This window comes from Balaenoptera acutorostrata, chromosome 16 (genome assembly GCF_949987535.1).
Source record: "Balaenoptera acutorostrata chromosome 16, mBalAcu1.1, whole genome shotgun sequence".
NCBI lineage: Eukaryota > Metazoa > Chordata > Mammalia > Artiodactyla > Balaenopteridae > Balaenoptera > Balaenoptera acutorostrata.
In genome coordinates, this window is record NC_080079.1 from 56,077,078 (window position 1) to 56,097,249 (window position 20,172).

General features: G+C 40.4%; 1 protein-coding gene across 3 annotated transcripts in view; it reads left to right on the forward strand.

Moving 5' to 3' along the window:
- DYDC1 (DPY30 domain containing 1) overlaps nucleotides 1-20,172 on the forward strand; it is a 45,250-nt gene that overhangs the window by 13,040 nt on the left and 12,038 nt on the right. Inside the window, exons 5-7 of one of the 3 annotated variants that reach the window (XM_007177928.2) lie at nucleotides 3,075-3,131; nucleotides 3,609-3,710; nucleotides 6,101-6,208. In XM_007177928.2, coding sequence (XP_007177990.2) covers nucleotides 3,075-3,131; nucleotides 3,609-3,710; nucleotides 6,101-6,130 — 189 coding nt within the window. In that variant the 3' untranslated portion in view covers nucleotides 6,131-6,208. Of the gene's footprint in view, nucleotides 1-33; nucleotides 363-3,074; nucleotides 3,132-3,608; nucleotides 3,711-6,100; nucleotides 6,209-20,172 lie in introns of those variants that run through there. The other 2 variants (XM_057531151.1, XM_057531152.1) reach the window with 2 other exon arrangements.

Here is a 20,172-nt window from a genome sequence, read left to right on the forward strand (position 1 = left end):
AACTATGTTTTGGGGACTTTCCTGGTGGCACAGTGGTTAAGAATCCGCCTGCCAATGCAGGGGATGTGGGTTCGATCCCTGGTCCAGGAAGATCCCACATGCGGTGGAGCAACTAAGCCCATGCGCCCCAACTACTGAGCCTACGCTCTAGAGCCCATGAGCCACACTGCTGAGCCCACACGCCGCAGCTGCTGAAGCCCACGCGCCTAGAGCCTGTGCTCCACAAGAGAAGCCACCACAATGAGAAGCCCGCGCACCGCAACGAGGAGTAACCCCTGCTTGCCGCAACTAAGGAAAGCCCGTGTGCAGCAACGAAGACCCAACGCAGCCAAAAATATATATATGTATGTATGTTTTTATTTGGATTTTTCATGTCTTTCTTTAAATAAACTATTCAGTAACTTATGTCAAAAAAGTCCATCTCCATTGACTGTGTCTGTGTTTTTTTTTAATAAGTTTATTTATTTTATTATTTTATTTTTTTGGCTGCGTTGGGTCTTCATTGCTGTGCGTGGGCTTTTCTCTGGTTGCGGTGCATGGGCTTCTCATTGCAGTGGCTTCTCTTGTTGGTGGAGCACGGGCTTCAGTAGTTGTGGCACTTGGACTCAGTAGTTGTGGTGCACGGGTTTAGTTGCTCTGCAGCATGTGGGATCTTGGACCACGGCTCGAATCCCCTGCCTTGGCAGGCGGATTCTTAACCACTGTGCCACCAGGGAAGCCCCCAGACTGTGTCTGTCTTATGTCAAGCCTCCTGCTTGGCCAATGTTTCCTTGTGTCCGAAAAGTATGTGTTGTATAGACCAAACTTCTGCATGACTGAGTTATACTTTTCAACTGGATATTTCATATTGTTTCTTATAGCTAGTATCTGTTACTCAAATGTTACTCCTCTATTTATTCTGTAATTAAAATTTTAAAAAGAAGCAGGTTTTGTAGATGTTTATTAATGGCTTAGATGAAACCATCATTATTTAAAGCAATTTTAAAAAGTAGGAAGGGTAAATTAAATTTTTTTAAAAGATGAGATTTAATTTAGTTAATTACTTTTTTAACTCTTGAGGTAAATTCTTTTCTTCTCATCAATGTACTATGCTCATCATTCTATAATAAGAGATTAATCTATTAAGAATTGTTCTTTACAAAGTGAAATCATTTAGTCCTGTTGTAGCCCAAGTGTCAGAAAACTACTTTTGTGAGTCAAAAGGATGAGATTTTAAAAGGATAAATTAAAATCTCTGTACATAGTTTTTTTTTTAAAATTAATTAATTAATTAATTTTATTTTTGGCTGTGTTGGGTCTTCGTTTCTGTGTGCGGGCTTTCTCTAGTTGCGGCGAGCGGGGGCCACTCTTCATCGCGGTGCGCGGGCCTCTCACTGTCGTGGCCTCTCTTGTTGCGGAGCATGGGCTCCAGAGGCACAGGCTCAGTAGTTGTGGCTCATGGGCTTTGTTGCTCCGCGGCATGTGGGATCTTCCCAGACCAGGGCACGAACCTGTGTCCCCATAGTTTTAAAAAACACCGATGCTGATCTATTTTTGTCTGAATATGATAGGACACATGGATACCCATGCATGCACACACACGTAAATGCATACCCCCTTCCTCTTCAGTTAAGGTTCCGTGATCACCAGAGAAAGAAGAACCAGAATACATCAAGAAGACGGTGATCAAAATAATAAGAGAATTGAAAATATTTTTTATTGAGATGCCTGATAGCTATATCTGAGTGCTGGGAAGTCTGTGATTTATAGAAGGGATTGGCTCCAGAGGGTCCCATTCATGTTACTCTATGGCCATTACCAGACTGTGTGATCAGAGCCATAGTAACTTTAATAAGTCATATTCCTACTGGCTTATCACCCTTCTCTTCCCTGCAACATAGTGCTGCTTGACCCCTTGCTGAGAGACAAACTCATCTATGTCTTTTCGTCCTCACCTTTTTATGGCTTCAGAGACATAACTTAAACTATCATTTGCAAAAGGAAATTTATTGGAAGGATCCTGGGTTGAAGAAAGGGTTTTACAACTAAACTGTGAAGGGCTCTGGTTGAGTTGGGTCTTCCAGACCTTTGGGAGCAAGAGAATCTATGCTGCCAGGGCTCTTAGCTCTGCTGTTGTCTCTCACTGTGGCCTGGTTTGCTGCACACGGGTGAGGATCACGGTCCTTAATAGTTCCTGGGTCTTGTAATGTGGCTCCTACTGTCTGAGAGGAATAGATTCCTTTCTTTTGGGTTTCAGTTAAGAAAAGAATCTTGGGGAAGGATTCTGACTGGCTTAGTTTGTGTCAAGTATCCATCCCTTGGCTGGGGAACAGAGTCCTGTGAGAATATATGCTTCCCCACCAGAGCCATGTGGTTGTGGGATAAGATGCCCAGGAGAAGGGAATGATCTTGAGAAAACCATATATGTACCATATATGTCCCCAATAATCAGGGTGACTGTATATATGGTCACAAGGTCACTAATCTTTGAACAGCTGAAATGAATCAGCTCAGGAGCAGTTAGGTCAACCTGCTGCCTTAGAATGAAAAGATAGAGGCCACAGCAAGGTTTGACTTGGTTAGCAGATTCTACGTTTTCACATTCCGAAAGCAGTCTCCCATGTGTTCAGAGCATTATAGAGGGCATTGTCCAGGTACTGTGGAGAGGTGTCATGTATTGGGTAGTGCCTTGGGCCAGATTAATTCCCTCAGAAATATTTGCTTCTTTTTTACTATGTATAAAATTCTACATAACTGTCAGTTCTTTCAAAATCTCATATTCTAAGAGTTTATTAAAATTTTTATTTTGTCACTTTTCAAATTTGCTAGTAATTTGGCTTCAGGGTTAGTGAAATAGCCTTTTTCATTTTTTTAAAAGTTCTGTTTAATTATAGACAAAACATCGTAGTCACCTCTTAATAGAGTATTAAATGAGACTGCATCTGCAGTTTTGTATTCACATTGCTCCTTTAAGAGGGACAGCATTTTAGCTGTTAAATTGATCATAATGTAAAAATAAAATGCTTGAAAATTAAACATGGAATCAAAATGAAAAGTATATTCAAAGTATTTTTCTTCATTTTTATGTATTATAGGAGTTGAGAATGAGTATGGAAAATATAGCTAAGGGTGAAGATATTTCACATGGAGAGGTGAGAAGAAAAAGTTACTCTATGTTATGGGAAATGAATAAGTATCCTGGAATGTAAAGCTTAATTTTGATGCATTAATAGCTAAATTTTTAATAAGGAGATTATCAAAACTGATAGTCCAAGTACATAGTCTAGTAATAAGTCACAAATATGATGTGCTTTAAGGCAAAATCTCAAAGTGGGTAGAACTGGGAGATTCGGTTTGTTTTTGTATTTTTAAAAACCAGAATATTGTGAGATTATTGACCACATGATTACATGCAATGATATGTTTTAAATTTCTGACGTATTTTTTTAAACACGTTTTTGCGTTTATTCCTGGAATTCTCTTGTCATTAACAGGTATTGGTTCATTCCATTAATTGACAATGTTGAATTTTGATGTTGTAATACAGAAGTGTCTTAGCAAAACTGAAAGCAAATTAATGTATTAATCTCAAAATCATTTGAAAGTGAAAATGAACTCTATGATTGTAGGATGGAACCGACTCAGGCAAAACACTAGCTGAAATTAGTGATCGATACGGAGCGCCGAACTTGAGCAGAGTGGAAGAACTTGATGAACCGATGCTATCTGACGTGAGTATCCTTAGGAAAGTGTTCTGTGAAAAGCAGATTTTTTTTTTTTTTAACTTTGGGAGAGCCTAGTGTATCTCAGGCCAAGGTTGGATGGCAAAATGGGCCTTTTGTTTCCTAGAAAGAAAACCAGTGTTCTGGGTGCTGACTTATCCCTAATTGGCCTTCCGCCCTTCTGTGCACTGTGCTACTGGCCCTGAGGGTGAGGGCGGGCACTTGTCTGGCTCCACACAAATGTGTGGGCACTGATGGGGAGGTCACTGGGCATTAATGTGGAGGCAGCAGTGTGCCCTCCTGTGCAGAGGGTGATGTGTATATTTGGAAATGAGCCTTTGAAAATTTCAAAATCTCTTCAAAATATGTATTTAGAATCGTGGTGAAATACATAATCTTTAAATTAAATTTTGGGGGGCCAACATTTTGGTTCTCAGTAGCAAACCGTGGAGCCAAGTAAATATCCTAATGAGAGTGCATGCTTTTAAAGTATATAAGTCCATTTGCTTATTTAATAAACATATAGTGTTTCCTATGCACCGCGTAAATTGTGCCCGATGCTTTTATGACCGAAAACAGATCCTTCTTGACCTTGTCTAGGGCAGAAACAGACAACTGGACAAGCAATTGATAGTCATTGTTAGAGTGAGCAGGTAATGTGTGGTCCAAAGCAGTATGCTTGGAGAGCGAGAGGAGGGGCTGTTGATAACTGAGGCCCATCAGCAGCTGTAACCCGGGACTGCCCTGGCAGAGGGCTGCACTGAGTCATCTGCATCAGTGGGCACTGACAAAGCGGGACAGCCACCCAGTTGAGGACCCTTGGTCAGGGAAGGCTTCCTGGAGGAAGTCAGCTTTGTCACTCAGTGGTGGGCTGGGAGACTGGGAAGGGGAGAAGAGAGAGTGGGAGACAGGGAGAGATCAGAGCTGAGGCAGTGGAGAGCAGGGGCCAGACCATGAAAGGACTTGTAATCTGTGCTCAGACGTTTATATTTTATCCTAAAGGTAGTGGAGGCCAACATGATCAGAACTGTGTTTTAGGAAGGCCATCTGGCTATAGTGTGTAGAAGAGAATGGAGTGATCGATTTGAGGAGACCCACCAGGAGGCTACTTGTAATCTACAGAGAGATGGCACTGATGGCCTGAAGTAGTGAGTGGTGTTTTTAAGAGCTGTTCAGAAAGTGGAGCTGGGAGAATTTGGTGCTCATCAGTCAGTGGATACATTTTTATTTAATGGCTGCTGTGTTTTGGTACCATGCAGGGAGCTAGAAAATACCAGTGATCAAAACAGATAGGGTTTTTGCCCTTTGGGGACCATGGGCCAGCGGGGAAGGTGGTCTGAGAGAACAGAGCAGGGAACCCTGACCTAGCCTGGGTGAGTCTTCTCCAGGAAATGACGTTTAAGGAATTAACCTGAGATGAACCCAGTGGATGGAGAGAGCAAGATGCTTTCAAGGAATGCAGATAGTCCAGTATTTTGGCTGAGTTGTATGGAGCTAGGAGAATGGTGTGATTTGAAGCTGGAGAAGTGGATAAAGGCCAGATCACACTGGGCTCTGTGTGTCCTCTTAAGGATTTTGGACTTACGTGCAGTGGGAGTTATTGAAAGGGTTTATATAAGGATTAGATGTATGTTTTTAGAAGGTGGAGAGAGGATCTGAGTGGACAGGAATGGAAACAGGAGACCACTTAGGAGGTTATCACAGTCATCCAGATGCAAGATGACCAGGGCTGGGACCAGACAGCAGAGATGGGGACAGCTGAGTAGATAGGATATCAGCTGGGAAGATAAGGGAGAGAAAGAAATCAAGGATGAAGCCCAGATTTCTGCCTTGGGCAACTGGACTTTTCACCATTTTTTGAGCTTTACCATTCGTTAAATTGAGGAACATATGAAGAGAAAGTAGGTTTTGTGAAAATGATGTCTTCAGTTGTGGACATGTTGATTTCAGGTCAGTCTGAGGTATACAGGTGAAAATGGCCAAAGACCCCTTGAAGTACATTATGGGTCTGGAGGAAGGAGAGAGGTCCAGGCAGGAGAGATGAATTCAGCAGTCATCAGCATATATGCTAAGTGAATCTAGGAGAGTGAGTCAGGTTACCTGGCTCACATGAGAAATTTCAACATTTCAGGGATGCGTACAGGACCCCTGCAAGAAGGATACTGATAACAATAAGAGAGAATAGCAAGAGAAGTAGAAGAAAGGATGGGTTGATAAATACATTGAGAACACAGTTAAATTATTGTTATATTGACTTTGGATTTTATTTGAAATAATCTGGAACTATCAAAAAGCTTCATTTACATAGTCACATAGAAGTTACCTAAGCTTTAATTTTCTGTGGCTTGTACATTTCACAGTTCTAGTTGTATTAAAGCATGTTTACTTCTTGTTTTTAGGTTGCATTAAACATTGATCAAGATTTGTAGGATCAACCAACCAAAGAACAATAAAGTTTTTCTTCTTCTTTCAAGTTTCAAAATAGGAGGTCTCCAATTGTTTTTTTTCCCTCCAAACTTGAACTCTGCTTTTCCTCCCTCTAAAGACAGCTTTATAAATGGGCTTCCAGAGTGGCCTTAAAATATTGTTTTGATTACTTGTATGACACCATTTTGATTACTTGTATGATGCCAGTGAGAGAACAGGAGAGAGTGTTTCCCAAAGCAACCAAAAGGGGCAAATGAGAGACGAGCTGAAAAGAATGTGTGCATCTATGTGAGAATAAGATTGCCTGAGTTGAAAGTTACTGGTTCTGAGAAGTGAAAGAGGCTGCCACTGTGTAGAGCTCAGGAATTGTCAACATGCTTTAGATATGGTGGTTCCTCCTGGGAGTGCACTGCAAAGATTCCCCCAGTTTTCTGGGGAGTGATGCTTTGTAGTACCACTTTAATCCATGCTTATTGATGGGACTGGGATGGGGAGGGATGCAAAGGTCCCAGGACAGGGTAGCATTTTTTTTCTGGAACACTCACTGGGCAGAGGGCCTGTGCTGCTGTTGAAAGGAAGATCTTAGTGGACACAGGCCATGCAAGGTGCTTCCTTCAGTGGATGCTGGGTGGTCTGTGGACCTTGACTGCACTCTTGGCCTCCTGGAGGTTTCAGGTCTAACTTTGAGCTTTAGGGAGAACTTTGCTTCTTTTATAAAATTCTTCCAAACCTAAGTCTATGTTATGAGTCCTTTCTGTTCCTTAAGGAATGGTGGAAGCATAAATGCCAGGAAGAGGCTTCTTTAAAAAAAAAATTCTGTTTTTGGTTATAACATACCTTTCCCGAGGCAGTGAGAACAGAACAGCCTAGTTGCTTAATGGGAAAAGAAAAAGGGAAAAAATAATGGGAAAAATATCTATTTAATTAAAAGAAATGTTATATCAGTTCTGTACATTTTATAACAAGGTTTTTTTTTTAATTTTATAAATTTATTTATTTTTGGCTGCGTTGGGTCTTCATTGCTGCATGCGGGCTTTTCTCTAGTGTAGCGAGCAGGGGCTACTCTTCGTTGTGGTGGGCAGGCTTCTCATTGCGGTGGCTTCTCTTGTTGCGGAGCATGGGCTCTAGGTGCGCGGGCTCAGTAGTTGTGGCTCATGGGCTCTAGAGCACAGGCTCAGTAGTTGTGGCGCATGGGCTTAGTTGCTCCGCGACATGTGGGATCTTCCCGGATCAGGGCTCGAACACGTGTCCCCTGCATTGGCAGGCGGATTCTTAACCACTGCGCCACCAGGGAAACCCAGTTCTGTACATTTTTTTTTTCATACATCTTTATTGGAGTATAATTGCTTCACAATACCATGTTAGTTTCTGTTGCACAACAAAGTGAATCAGCCATATGCATACATATGTCCCCATATCCCCTCCCTCTTGAGCCTCCCTCCCATCCTCCCTATCCCACCCCTCTAGGCTACCGCAAAGGACCGAGCTGATCTTTCTGTGCTATGCTGCTGCTTCCCACCAGCCAACTATTTTACATTCAGTAGCGTATATACGTCCATGCTACTCTCACTTCGCCCCAGCTACGCCCTCACACCCCATGTCCTCAAGTCCATTCTCTATGTCTACATCTTTATTCCTGCCCTGCAAAGGTTCATCAGTACCTTTTTTTTTTTATTCCATATATATGCATTAGCATACGGTATTTGTTTTTCTCTTTCTGACTTACTTCACTCTGTATGACAGACTCTAGGTCCATCCACCTCACTACAAATAATTTCGTTTCTTTTTATGGCTGAGTAATATTCCATTGTATATATGTGCCACATCTTCTTTATCCATTCATCTGTCGATGGACATTTAGGTTGGTTCCATGTCCTGGCTATTGTAAATAGTGCTGCGATGAACATTGTGGTGCATGCCCCTTTTTGAGTTATGGTTTTCTCAGGGTATATATGCCCAGTAGTGGGATTGCTGGGTCATATGGTAGTTCTATTTTTAGTTTTTTAAGGAACCTCCATACAGTTTTCCATAGTGGTTGTATCAATTTACATCCCCACCAATAGTGTAGGAGGTTTCCCTTTTCACCACACCCTTTCCAGCATTTATTGTTTCTAGCTTTTTTGATAATGGCCATTCTGACCAGTGTGAGGTGATACCTCATTGTAGTTTTGATTTGCATTTCTCTAATAGTTAGTGATGTTGAGCATCTTTTCATGTGCCTCTTGGCCATCTGTATGTCTTCTTGGTGAAATGTCTATTTAGGTCTTCTGCCCATCTTTTTAACTGGATTGTTTGTTTTTTTGATATTGAGCTCCATGAGCTGTTTGTATATTTTAGAGATTAATCCTTTGTTGTTTCATTTGCAAATATTTTCTCCCATTCTGAGGGTTGTCTTTTTGTCTTGTTTATGGTTTCCTTTGCTGTGCAAAAGCTTTTAAGTTTAATTAAGTCCCATTTGTTTATTTTTGTTTTTATTTCCATTACTCTAGGAGGTGGGTCAAAAAAGATCTTGCTGTGGATTATGTCAAAGAGTGATTTTTCCTTTGTTTTCCTCCAAGAGTTTTATAGTGTCTGGTCTTACATTTAGGTCTTTAATCCATTTTGAGTTTATTTTTGTGTATGGTGTTAGGTAGTGTTCTAATTTCTTTCTTTTACATGTAGCTGTCCAGTTTTCCCAACACAACTTATTGAAGAGGTTGTCTTTTCTCCGCTGTATGTTCTTGCTCCTTTGTCATAAATTAGGTGCCCATATGTGCGTGGGTTTATCTCTGGGCATTCTATCCTGTACTGTTGATCTATATTTCTGTTTTTGTGCCAGTACCATACTGTCTTGATTACTGTAGCTTTGTGGTATAGTCTGAAGTCGGGGAGCCTGATTCCTCCAACTCCGTTTTTCTTTCTCAAGATTGCTTTGACTGTTCGGTGTCTTTTGTGTTTCCATACGAATTGTAAGTTTTTTTGTTTTAGTTCTGTGAAGAATGCCATTGGTAGTTTGATAGGGATTGCATTGAATCTGTAGATTGCTTTGGGCAGTGTAGCCATTTTCACAATATTGATTCTTCCAATCCAAGAACATGGTATATTTCTCCATCTGTTTATGTCATCTTTGATTTCTTTCATCAGTGTTTTATACTTTTCTGAGTACCAGTCTTTCGCCTCCTTAGGCTGGTTTATTCCTAGGTATTTTATTCTTTTTGTTACAGTGGTATATGAGAGTGTTTCCTTAATTTCTCTTTCTGATTTTTCGTTGGTGTATAGGAATGCAAGAGATTTCTGTGCATTAATTTTGTATCCTGCAACCTTACCAAATTATTGATTAGTTCTAGTAGTTTTCTGGTGGCATCTTTAAGATTTTCTATGTATAGTATCATGTCATCAGGAAATAGTGGCGGTTTTACTTCTTTCCAGTTTATATTCCTTTTATTTCTTTTTCTTCTCTGATTGCCATGGCTAGGACTTCCAAAACTATGTTGAATAAGAGTGGCAAGAGTGGACATCCTTGTCTTGTTCCTGATCCTAGTGGAAATGCTTTCAGTTTTTCACCATTGAGTATGATGCTTGCTGTGGGTTTGTCATATATGGCCTTTATTATGTTGAGGCAGTTTCCCTCTATGCCCATTTTCTGGAGAGTTTTTATCATAAATGGGTGTTGAATTTTGTCAAAAGCTTTTTTCTGCATCTATTGAGATGATCATATAGTTTTTATTCCTTAATTTGTTAATATGGTGTATCACATTGATTGATTTGCATATATTGAAGAATCCTTGCATCCCTGGGATAAATCCCACTTGATCATGGTGTATGATCCTTTCAGTGTGCTGTTGGATTCTGTTTGCTAGTGTTTTTCAGGATTTTTGCATCTATGTTCATCAGTGAAATCGGTCTATAATTTTCTTTTTTTTGTTATATCTTTTTCTGGTTTTGGTATCAGGGTGATAGTGGCTTCATAGAATGAATTTGGGAGTGTTTTTCCCTCTGCAATTTTTTGGAAGAGTTTGAGAAGGATGGGTGTTAGCTATTCTCTAAATGTTTGATAGAATTCGCCTGAAGCCATCTGGTCCTGGACTTTTGTTTGTTAAGAGATTTTTAATTACGGTTTCAATTTCATTACTTGTGATAGGTCTGTTTATATTTTCTAATTCTTCCTGGTTCAGTCTTGGAAAGTTGTACCTTTCCAAGAATTTGTCCATTTCTTCATGGTTGTCCATTTTATTGGCGTATAGTTGTTTGTAGTAGTCTCTTATAATCCTTTGTATTTCTGCAGTGTCAGTTGTGATTTCTCCTTTTTCTTTTGCATCCTCTCCCATTTTTTCTTGATGAGTCTGGCTAAGGGTTTAATCAGTTTTGTTTATCTTCTCAAAGAACCAGCTTTTAGTTTTATTGATCTTGGCTATTGTTTTCTTCGTTTCTATTTCATTTATTTCTGCTCTGATCTTTATGATTTCTTTCCTTCTACTGACTTTGGGTTTTTTTTGTTCTTCTTTCTCTAGTTGTTTTAAGTGTAGGGTTAGATTGTTTATTTGAGATTTTTCTTGTTTCTTGAGGTGAGATTGAATTGCTCTAAACTTCTCTCTTAGAACTGCTTTTGTTGCGTCCCATAGGTTTTGGGTCGTTGTGTTTTCATTGTCATTTGTTTCTATGTAGTTTTTTATTTCTTCTTTGATTTCTTCAGTGATGTCTTGGTTATTTAGTAGCACACTATTTAGCCTCCACGTATTTGTGTTTTTTACAGTTTTTTTTCCTGTAATTGATTTCCAATCTCATAACGTTGTGGTCAGAAAGGATGCTTGATACGATTTCAGTTTTCTTAAATTTTCCGAGGCTTGATTTGTGACCCAAGATGTGATCTCTCCTGGAGAATGTTCCACGTGCACTTGAGAAGACAGTGTATTCTGCCACTTTTGGGTGGAATATTCTATAAATATCAATTAAATCTATCTGGTCTACTGTGTCATTTAAAGCTTGTGTTTCCTTATTTATTTTCTGTTTGGATGATCTGTCCATTGGTGTAAGTGGGATGTTAAAGTCCCCTACTATTATTGTGTTACTGTCAATATCTCCTTTCATGGTTGTTAGCATTTGCCCTATGTATTGAGGTGCTCCTATGTTGGGTGCATAAACATTTATAATTGTTATATCTTCTTCTTGGATTGATCCTTTGATCATTATGTAGTGTCCCTCCTTATCTCTTGTAACTGACTTTATTTTAAAGTCTATTTTATCTGATAGGAGTATTGCTACTCCAGCTTTCTTTGGATTTCCATTTGCATGGAATGTCTTTTTCCATTCCTTCACTTTCGGTCTGTATGTGTCCCTATGTCTGAAGTGGGTCTCTTGTAGACAGCATATATATGGGTCTTGTTTTTGTATCCATTCAACCAGTCTGTGTCTTTTGGTTGGGGCATTTAATCCATTTACATTCAAGGTTATTATCAATATGTATGTTTCTTTTACCATTTTCTTAATTGTTTTGGGGTTTTTATTGTGGGTCTTTTTCTTCTCTTGTGTTTCCTGCTTAGAGAACTTTCTTTAGCATTTGTTGTAAAGCTGGTTTGGAGGTGCTGAATTCTCTTAGCTTTTGTTTGTCTGAAAAGCTTTTGACTTCTCCATCGAATCTGAATGAGATCCTTGCTCGGTAGAGTAATCTTGGCTGTAGGTTCTTCTCTTTCATCACTTTAAGTATATCCTGCCACTCCCTTCTGGCCTGCAGAGTTTCCACTGAAAAATCAGCTGATAACCTTATGGGGATTCCTTTGTATGTTATTTGTTTTTCCCTTGCTGCTTTTAATATTTTTTCTTTGAATTTAATTTTTGTTAGTTTGATTAATATGTGTCTTGGTGTGTTTTTCCTAGGGGGTTTATCCTGTATGGGACTCTCTGTGCTTCCTGGACTTGGGTGACTATTTCCTTTCCCATATTAGGGAAGTTTTCGACTATAATCTCTTCAAATATTTTCTCAGACCCTTTCTTTTTCTCTTCTTCTTCTGGGACCCCTTAATTCAAATGTTGGTGCGTTTAGTGTTGTCCCAGAGGTCTCTGAGATTGTCTTCAATTCTTTTCATTCTTTTTTCTTTATTCTGCTCCTTGGCAGTTATTTCCACCATTTTGTCTTCCAGCTCATTTATTCGTTCGTCTGCCTCCGTTATTCTGTTATTGAGTCCTTCTAGTGTATTTTTCATTTCAGTTATTGTATTGTTCATCTCTGTTTGTTCTTTAGTTCTTCTAGATCTTTGTTAAGATTTCTTGTATTGATTGTCTAGATTTCTTGTATTTTCTCAATCCGTGCTTCCATTCTATTTCCGAGATTCTGGATCATCTTTACTGTCATTACTCTGAATTCTTTTTCAGGTAGATTGTCTATTTCCTCTTCATTTATTTAGTCTTGTAGGTTTTTACCTTGCTCCTTCATCTGTGACATTTTGTTTTGCCATCTCATTTTTTTTTTTTTTTATGAGTGGGGTTGTGTTCCTGTCTTACTGGTTGTTTGGCCTGAGGCTTCCAACACTGGAGTTTGTAGGCTGTTGGGTAGAGCTGGATCTTGGTGCTGAGATGAAGAACTCTGTGAGACCTCAGTCCTATGAATATTCCCTGGGGTCTGAGGTTCTCTGTTAGTCCAGTGGTTCAGACTTGGAGCTCCCACTTCAGGAGCTTCTGCCTGACCGTGGGCTCGTGAATCAAGATCCCGCAAGCTGTGTGGGGCAGCCAAAAAAAAAAAGAGAGCAATGACAAAGTAAAAAATAAAATTAGACTAGGAAACTAACAGATACGTTAGAAAGAATGTAAAAATAAAAATATAGATGAATCAACGACCAGAAGGTACATCAGTACCACAACAGTAAAAAAGAGGAGGAAGGAAAAGAAAAAAAAAAACACACAACCAAGGGCAGGGGGGTGGGGGAAGGCCTTGGCTGTGGAGGGTGGGGCCTAAGCAAGGGCAAGGTTTGGGCAGTGGGTGGGGCCAGTGCTCAGGACCCACAGGGCTGGAAAAGGCCCTGGGGGCTGTGGGGGGTGGGGCTTAGGCTCAAGGCTCAAGGGACAGAAGGGACCCAGGCGTGCCCCCCACCCCTGGTCTCGAGGGCAGGGGACCTCACCTGGGAACCCAGCAGGCTTCCTGGGCTCGAGTGGGCAGGGCAAATGCCCTCCTCTTCTCTCCTGCTCCTCTGGTCTGGGGTCTGGGAGGGCCCCTCCCACCTTCCTCTCCTGATCCCCCCCGGGCTTCCCTCCTATGCCCCCAGGACCAATGCGGCCGGGGAGGTGGGGAGGGGGGCCTTGGAGGGCAGGGGCCTGGCCTGGGATCTCCGCAGGCTCCCCGTGCCTGAGTGGGTGGGGCAATCGCTCCTCTCCTGCTCCTCCCAGAGGGTCCCTCCCGCCTCCCTCTCCTGGTCTCCCTGCCTCTGTCCTGTACCTCCAAGGACCCATGTGGCCTGGAGGGGTGTTTGGAGGGCGGGGGATTGGCCTGGGAGCTCAGCAGCTGTAGACTGGGCTTGGGCCCAAGTGGGCAGGGCAGTGGCCCTCTGCTCCTCTCCCACTCCTCCTGAGGGCCCCTCCCGCCTGCCTCTCCTGATCTTCTTGGCCTCCCTCTTATGCCCCCAGGACCCGTGTGGCCTGGAGGGGGCTTTGGAGGCGGGGGAAGCAGCTTGGGAGCTCAGCAGACTCCCCGGCCTGAGTGGGCCAGGCAGTCGCCCTCTGCTCCTCTCCTGCTCTTCCCGGAGAGTCCCGCCCACCTGCCTCTCCTGATCTCCCCAGCCTCAGGGGTGCTGATCTTGTCTGGCGTCCACTTCTCCTCCCCCCTGGGTCCCCCTACGTCCTACCGGTTCACTCTGGGCTTCCTCCTGTCTCCTTGGGATTCAGAGTTCCCCACCAGCAGACAGCAGGCACCCTAGTTGTGGGGAGACGCTAACTCCTTGTCTTCCTATACCGCCATCTTGACTCCTCTCCAGTTCTGTACATTTTTGAGAAAAAAGTCTCAGGTGCCCTGGAGAGATGACTTCTGTGTCAGTCAGTCTACCAGGCACTGTGCCCCCCACATGCATGCCCTGCATTCACTTCACCCAGGTAGGAGTGTCAAAGGCAGCAAGAGAGTATCCTTCAAGGCCTCAGCCTCAGCCTATGTGGTACCATCGTGGAGGGCTGGGTGTGGAAGGGAAGGTTCAGAGGGCATCTTGGGCTCAGCACAGCCCATGCTGGTCTGCGAACGGTGCAGTCTGGCTCTGGGATTTGACAGCAAGAGTCTCTGAGTGTTAGCCAACACTCAGAGTGTTAGTCACTCTTGAAGCATTGTGGTTCTGGGCAGAGGGTGGTCTTGTGTGAAGAGCTCCCAGCCAGAGCTAGGCATAAGTGAGGAGGTAGAATGGGGTAAGAAAGGAGATGAAACATGTTCAACTTCTGTCTGGAGAGAGAGCGCTCATGAGGATTTAGCTGGTGATCAGGGTGCCTGGGAAGAGGCTCCCATGCCCACAAGGAGATGACTCACAGATAGAGCAGATGCCCACTGCCTGCTGGGACTGGAGCAGGCCTGTTGTCTTTGGGCAAGACACCTACGCTGAGTCTGGATCTAGGCCTTAGCGTTTTTTGCCAGTGGCAGCAAGACTTATTTTAGATGGCTCCTGTTCTGGTGGGCTTTTCTGTAGCTGGGTGCCATCCTGGTCTTGGTTGAGGTATTCTGGATTTCCCTGTGAATCTGGTTCTTGTGGAAGGGAAGGATAACAAAAGGGGAGGAGGAAATGGATGAAAGAGTGGAGAGACCTAAAGGATCTAAACATAGGTAGTTAAACTACATCTCTCACTGCAAAAGGTGAGACAGAACAAACCATCAAAATACAGGTGCACCGAATAGACATTTTTAAATGTATTTTTTGTTATTGAATGAAAGATTCTTTAAATTCTGTAGTACTTTACAATTTTCAAAAGTTTCACACAAATAATTTTGTATAATCCCATAATAACCCTTTTAAAAAAAATCCCCTACCCCTATATTGCCTCTCCCCACTGGTAGAACTAGTTTGTTCTCTGTATCTGTGAGTCTGCTTCTTTTTTGTTTTATTCACTAGTTTGTTGTATTTTTTTAGATTCCACATGTAAGTGATAACATACAGTTAAGTAGATGTTTTGGCTGAATCTTGAATGACCGAGTATTAATCTCACTGTTCAGCCAAAGTCAAGGCTGAAGTTATATGTTAACTTATGAGATACAACAATTTAAAAAACTACACTTTCATTAAAATTTTGGTAGTTTAATATTATGGTGCTGGAGCAGTAATTTCTCAACATTTTTAACTGCTGTGAAACTTTTGTGGTCACTGTGCCACACATTTGTGATACTATGTAAATGTTTATTCTCTGCTAAAATGGAGGAGATACTTTTCAGTACTTTTTTTCTCTAGTATGTTTTTTTCTTTAGACTCTCTATTCTTTGTGTTTGATACTTTTGGGTACCTCATTTTTCTCCAATCCCATTTTCTTATCTGTAGATGCTATATTTTTAATTTTGTTTGGATTGAAGATACTTTATCCTGGATATAGCTGTATATGATTTTTGGGGGGTGGTAACAGCTTTATTGAGATAAAGTTCACACACAGACAATCACCCATTTAAAGTTTACTATTCATTGGTTTTTAGTACATTCACAGATTTGTGCAACCATCACCACATCAGTTTTAGAACATTTTTGTCACCCCAAGAAGAAACTCCATACTCTTTAGTGGTCACCACCCCCCGTCCTTCCCTCTAAACTCTAGGCAACCACTAATCTAGTTTTTCTGTATTATTGTACATCAGAAGACACAGTATCTGACCCACTATCAGTAAAGCTAAGATTAACCACTGGGTTAAGGTGATGACAGTCTGTGCTTTCCAAGCTTTTGTGGCTCCCCTTGCAACTCTAAAGTAATTTGTGTGGTGTTACAATATGACCGTCCAATTGTAATCATTTTAATACCAGTTGCTAATTTTTACCCACATCAAAATTTGCATTGGAGTTTGTGAAATGCATTTTGTTAATTCTATATTCATTTTATTTTTATGTTTAGCATTCTTCTGAAAAGCTTTTCTTAATCATTGGGAATTACTGGGTTACTCTAAAATGTAATTCCTCCTGAAAAGCAAATGTTTCTTTTCCCTTAATTACTAATGTTAAAAGTAAGGAGTTTTTGAAGTTTATGAATAGTGACAGTTTTTCTTTTCTGGCTTTCTTTTAATTGATTGTCATTATGGACTCATGGTATTTCATTCATTTAGTGTTTTTCATTCCATTACAATTATTTTTTATTGTCATAACCTTGGTAAGTGGGAGCTCCTTTATTCCTTATTTACAGTATTGTCATTACTCAGGACCCTGAATAATTGATATTATTCCCTATTCTACAGATGAAGAAACTGAGGCACAAAGAGAGGAGTTTTGTCTTATTTTATATAGTTGGTAAGTGACAGGGCTGACCTGGGCTTAGCCTTTTTTGGGCCCCAAAGTCACAGTGACAGTATTTTCTGTCTCTTCACTATACAGCTTCTGGGTAGGGATAAGAAAATTGAAAGCAATAATTTAAAAAAAGATGTGAAGCAATTATATTTGTATAGATCAATGTTCATAGAGAATTAGACTTTTTAAGTATATGTTTTATTTCTTACTGTGGTAAAACACACATAACATAAAATTTAGCATTTTAAAGTGTATAATTTAGTGGCATTAAGTACAGTCAACTATCACTGTACTTGTTGTGTAACCATCACCACTATCTAGTTCCAGGACTTCTTTATCATCCCAGATGGAGACTCCACACACATTAAGCAGTTACTCCCCATTTCCCCCTCCTCCCAGCCCCTGGCAACCACTGATCAGATTTCTGTCTATGAATTTACCTGTTCTGGAAATTTCAAATAAATGGAATCATAATATATGGCTTGGGTTCTGTCACTTCCATAATGATTTCAAAGTTCGTCTAAGTTGTAGCATGTATCAGTACTTTTTTTGTTGCTGAATAATCATTTATTGTATTGATATACCACACTTATCCATTCATCAATTCATGGACACTTGGGTGGTTTCTACCTTTTGGCTGTTGTGAATAATGCTGCTGTGAACATGTGTACACAAACTTTTATGTGGACATATGTTTTCAGTTCTTTTGAGTATATACCTAGGAGTGAGTCATACAGTAAATTCTATGTTGAAGTTTTTGAGGAACCGCCAAACTATTTTCCACAGTAGCTCACCATTTTACATTCCTACCAACAATATATCACCCCCACCCACACTTGGTGTTTTCCATTTTCTTTTTTTTTCTTTTTTTTGGCTGTGTTGGGTCTTCACTGCTGCGCACGGGCTTTCTCTAGTTGCGGCTACTCTTGATTGCGGTGCGTGGGCTTCTCATTGCGGTGGCTTCTCGTCATGGAGCATGAGCTCTAGGCACGCAGGCTTCAGTAGTTGCAGCATGCGGGCTCAGTAGTTGTGGTGCGCGGGCTTCAGTAGTTGTGGTGCGCGGGCTTCAGTAGTTGAGGTGTGTGGGCTCAGTAGTTGCGGTGCATGGGCTCTAGGGTGCACGAGCTTCAGTAGTTGTGGTGCGTGGGCTCTAGAGCACAGGATCAGTAGTTGTGGCACACGGGCTTAGTTGCTCCATGGCATGTGGGATCTTCCCGGACCAGGGATTGAACCCATGTCCCCTGCACTGGCAGGCGGATTCTTAACCATTGCACCACCAGGGAAGTCCTTTCCATTTCTTTTTCTTTTTCTTTTTCTTTTTTTGTGGCCATCCTAATGGGTGTGAAGTAGTAGGTCAGTGTGGTTTGGTTTGCATTTCCCTAATGACTAACGACTTTAAGCATGTTTACATGTGCTTGTTGACCATATGTACATCTTTGGAGAAATGTTCATTCAGGTCCTTTGCCTATTTTTAAATTTGGTTATTTGTCTTTTTGTTGTTGAGTTTTAAGGTTTTGGTTTTTTAAAATATATATTCTGGATTCTAGACCCTTACCATTTATATGATTTGCAAATATTTTCTCCCATTCTGTGATTTGTCATTTCACTCTCTTGATAGTGTCCTTTGATGCCCAAATGATTTTCATTTTCACGAAGTCCAGTTCATCTGTGTTTTTCTTTTGTTACTTGTGCTTTTGGTGTCATATGTAAGAAGTCATTGCCAAATCCAAGGCCATAAAGATTTACATCTATAGTTTCTTTTAATTTTAGCTTTTATTTGGGTCTTTGATCTGTTTTGAGTTAATTTTTATATATGATATGAAGTAAGGGTCTGAGTTTCTTCTTTTGCATTTGCCTATTCAGTTATCCCAGCATCTTTTGTTGAAGAGACTGTTCTTTCTCCATTGAATGGTCTTGGCACTCTGTTGCAATCAGTTGACCATAATGTATGGGTTTACCTCTGGACTGTCTGTTCTATTCAATTGATCTATATTACTGTTTATATGCCAGTACTACCCTATTTTGACTACTGTAGTAGCTTTGTAATTTTTGTAAATTTTGAAATTGGGAAGTGTGCTTCCTCCAACTTTATTCTTTTTCAACATTGTTTTGGCTGTTAGGCCCCCTTGCAATTACATATGAATTTTAGGATTGGCTTTTTCATTTCTGCAAGAGAGGACATTGGGATTTTGATGGGAATTTCACTGACTCTTTAGATAGGTTTGGGGTGTATTGCCATCTTAACAATGTTAAATCTTCTAATTCATGACTGTGAAATGTTTTTCTATTTATTTAAGTTTTCTTCATTTCTGTCAACAATGTTTTGTAGTTTTCAGTATACAAGTCTTGCTCCTCTGTAGTTAAATTTATTCCTAATTATTTTTAATGCTATTATAAATGGAATTATTTTCTTAATTTCCCTTTTACATTGTTCATTGCTTGTGTATTGAAATACAACTGGTTTTGTTTGTTTGTTGGTCTATTGTTGAATTCATTTATTAGCTTTAGTAGTTTTTTCGTTTTGTGATTCCTTAGAATTTTCTATACACAAGTTTGTGTGATTTGCAAAGAGATATAATTTTACTTCTTCCTTCCAATTTAGGAACCTTTTTACTCTTTTTTATCCCCTCTAATTGCCCTGGCCAGAACTTTCAGTATAATGTTGAATAGAAGTGTTGAAAGCAGGAATCCTTGTCTTGTTCCTGATCTTAGGGAAAAAGCTTTCCATCTTTCACCATTAAGTATGATGTTACTGGGGTATTTCATACATTTTTTTTATCCAGTTGAGAAAGTTCCTCTGTATTCATGATTTGTTAAGTGTTCTTATCATGGTCTGATCTTTTTTATGTGGTTCTAGAGTCAATTCACTAGTAATTTGTTGAGGATATTTGCATCCATATTCAAAACAGATTCTGGTCTGTAGTTTTTTTGTGATGTCTTTGTCTGGCTTTGGTATCAGGTTAATACTAGTTTCATAGAATAGGTTGGGAAGTATTCCTGTCTCTTTTGTTTTTGAAAGAGTTTATGAAGGATTGATATTTATTATTCTTTAATGGGTACAATTTTTAAAAATTGGTATAATTCACCCATGAAGCCATCTAGGCCTGTACTTTTCTTTGTTGGGAGCTATTTATTACTAATTCATTCTCTTTACTTCCAGGATTTCTGTTTCTTCTTGAGACAGTTTTTATAGTTTGTGTCTTTCTAGGAGTCTGTCCATTTCATCCAGGTTATCTAATTTGGCATACAGTTAATATACAATTATTTATAGTATTCCCTTATAATCCTTTATGGGGTGTGTATATCTTTTTGAGTTATGTTTTCATTTTCTTTGAAAAATACCCAAAAGTGGATCATATAGTTTTATTTTATTTTTTGAGGAACCTCATACTGTTTTCCATAGCGGCTGCACCAATTTACATTCTCAAAAATAGCGTACTGAGGACCACTTTTCTCCACATCCTCACCAATGCTTGTTATTTCTTGTGTTTTTGATAAAAGCCATTCTAATGGGTGTGAAGTGATATCTCATTGTGGTTTTTATTTGCATTCCCTGATGATCAGTCATGTTGAGCACCTTTTCATGTTGGCCATCTGTCTGTCTTCTTTGAAAAAATGTCTCTTTGGAG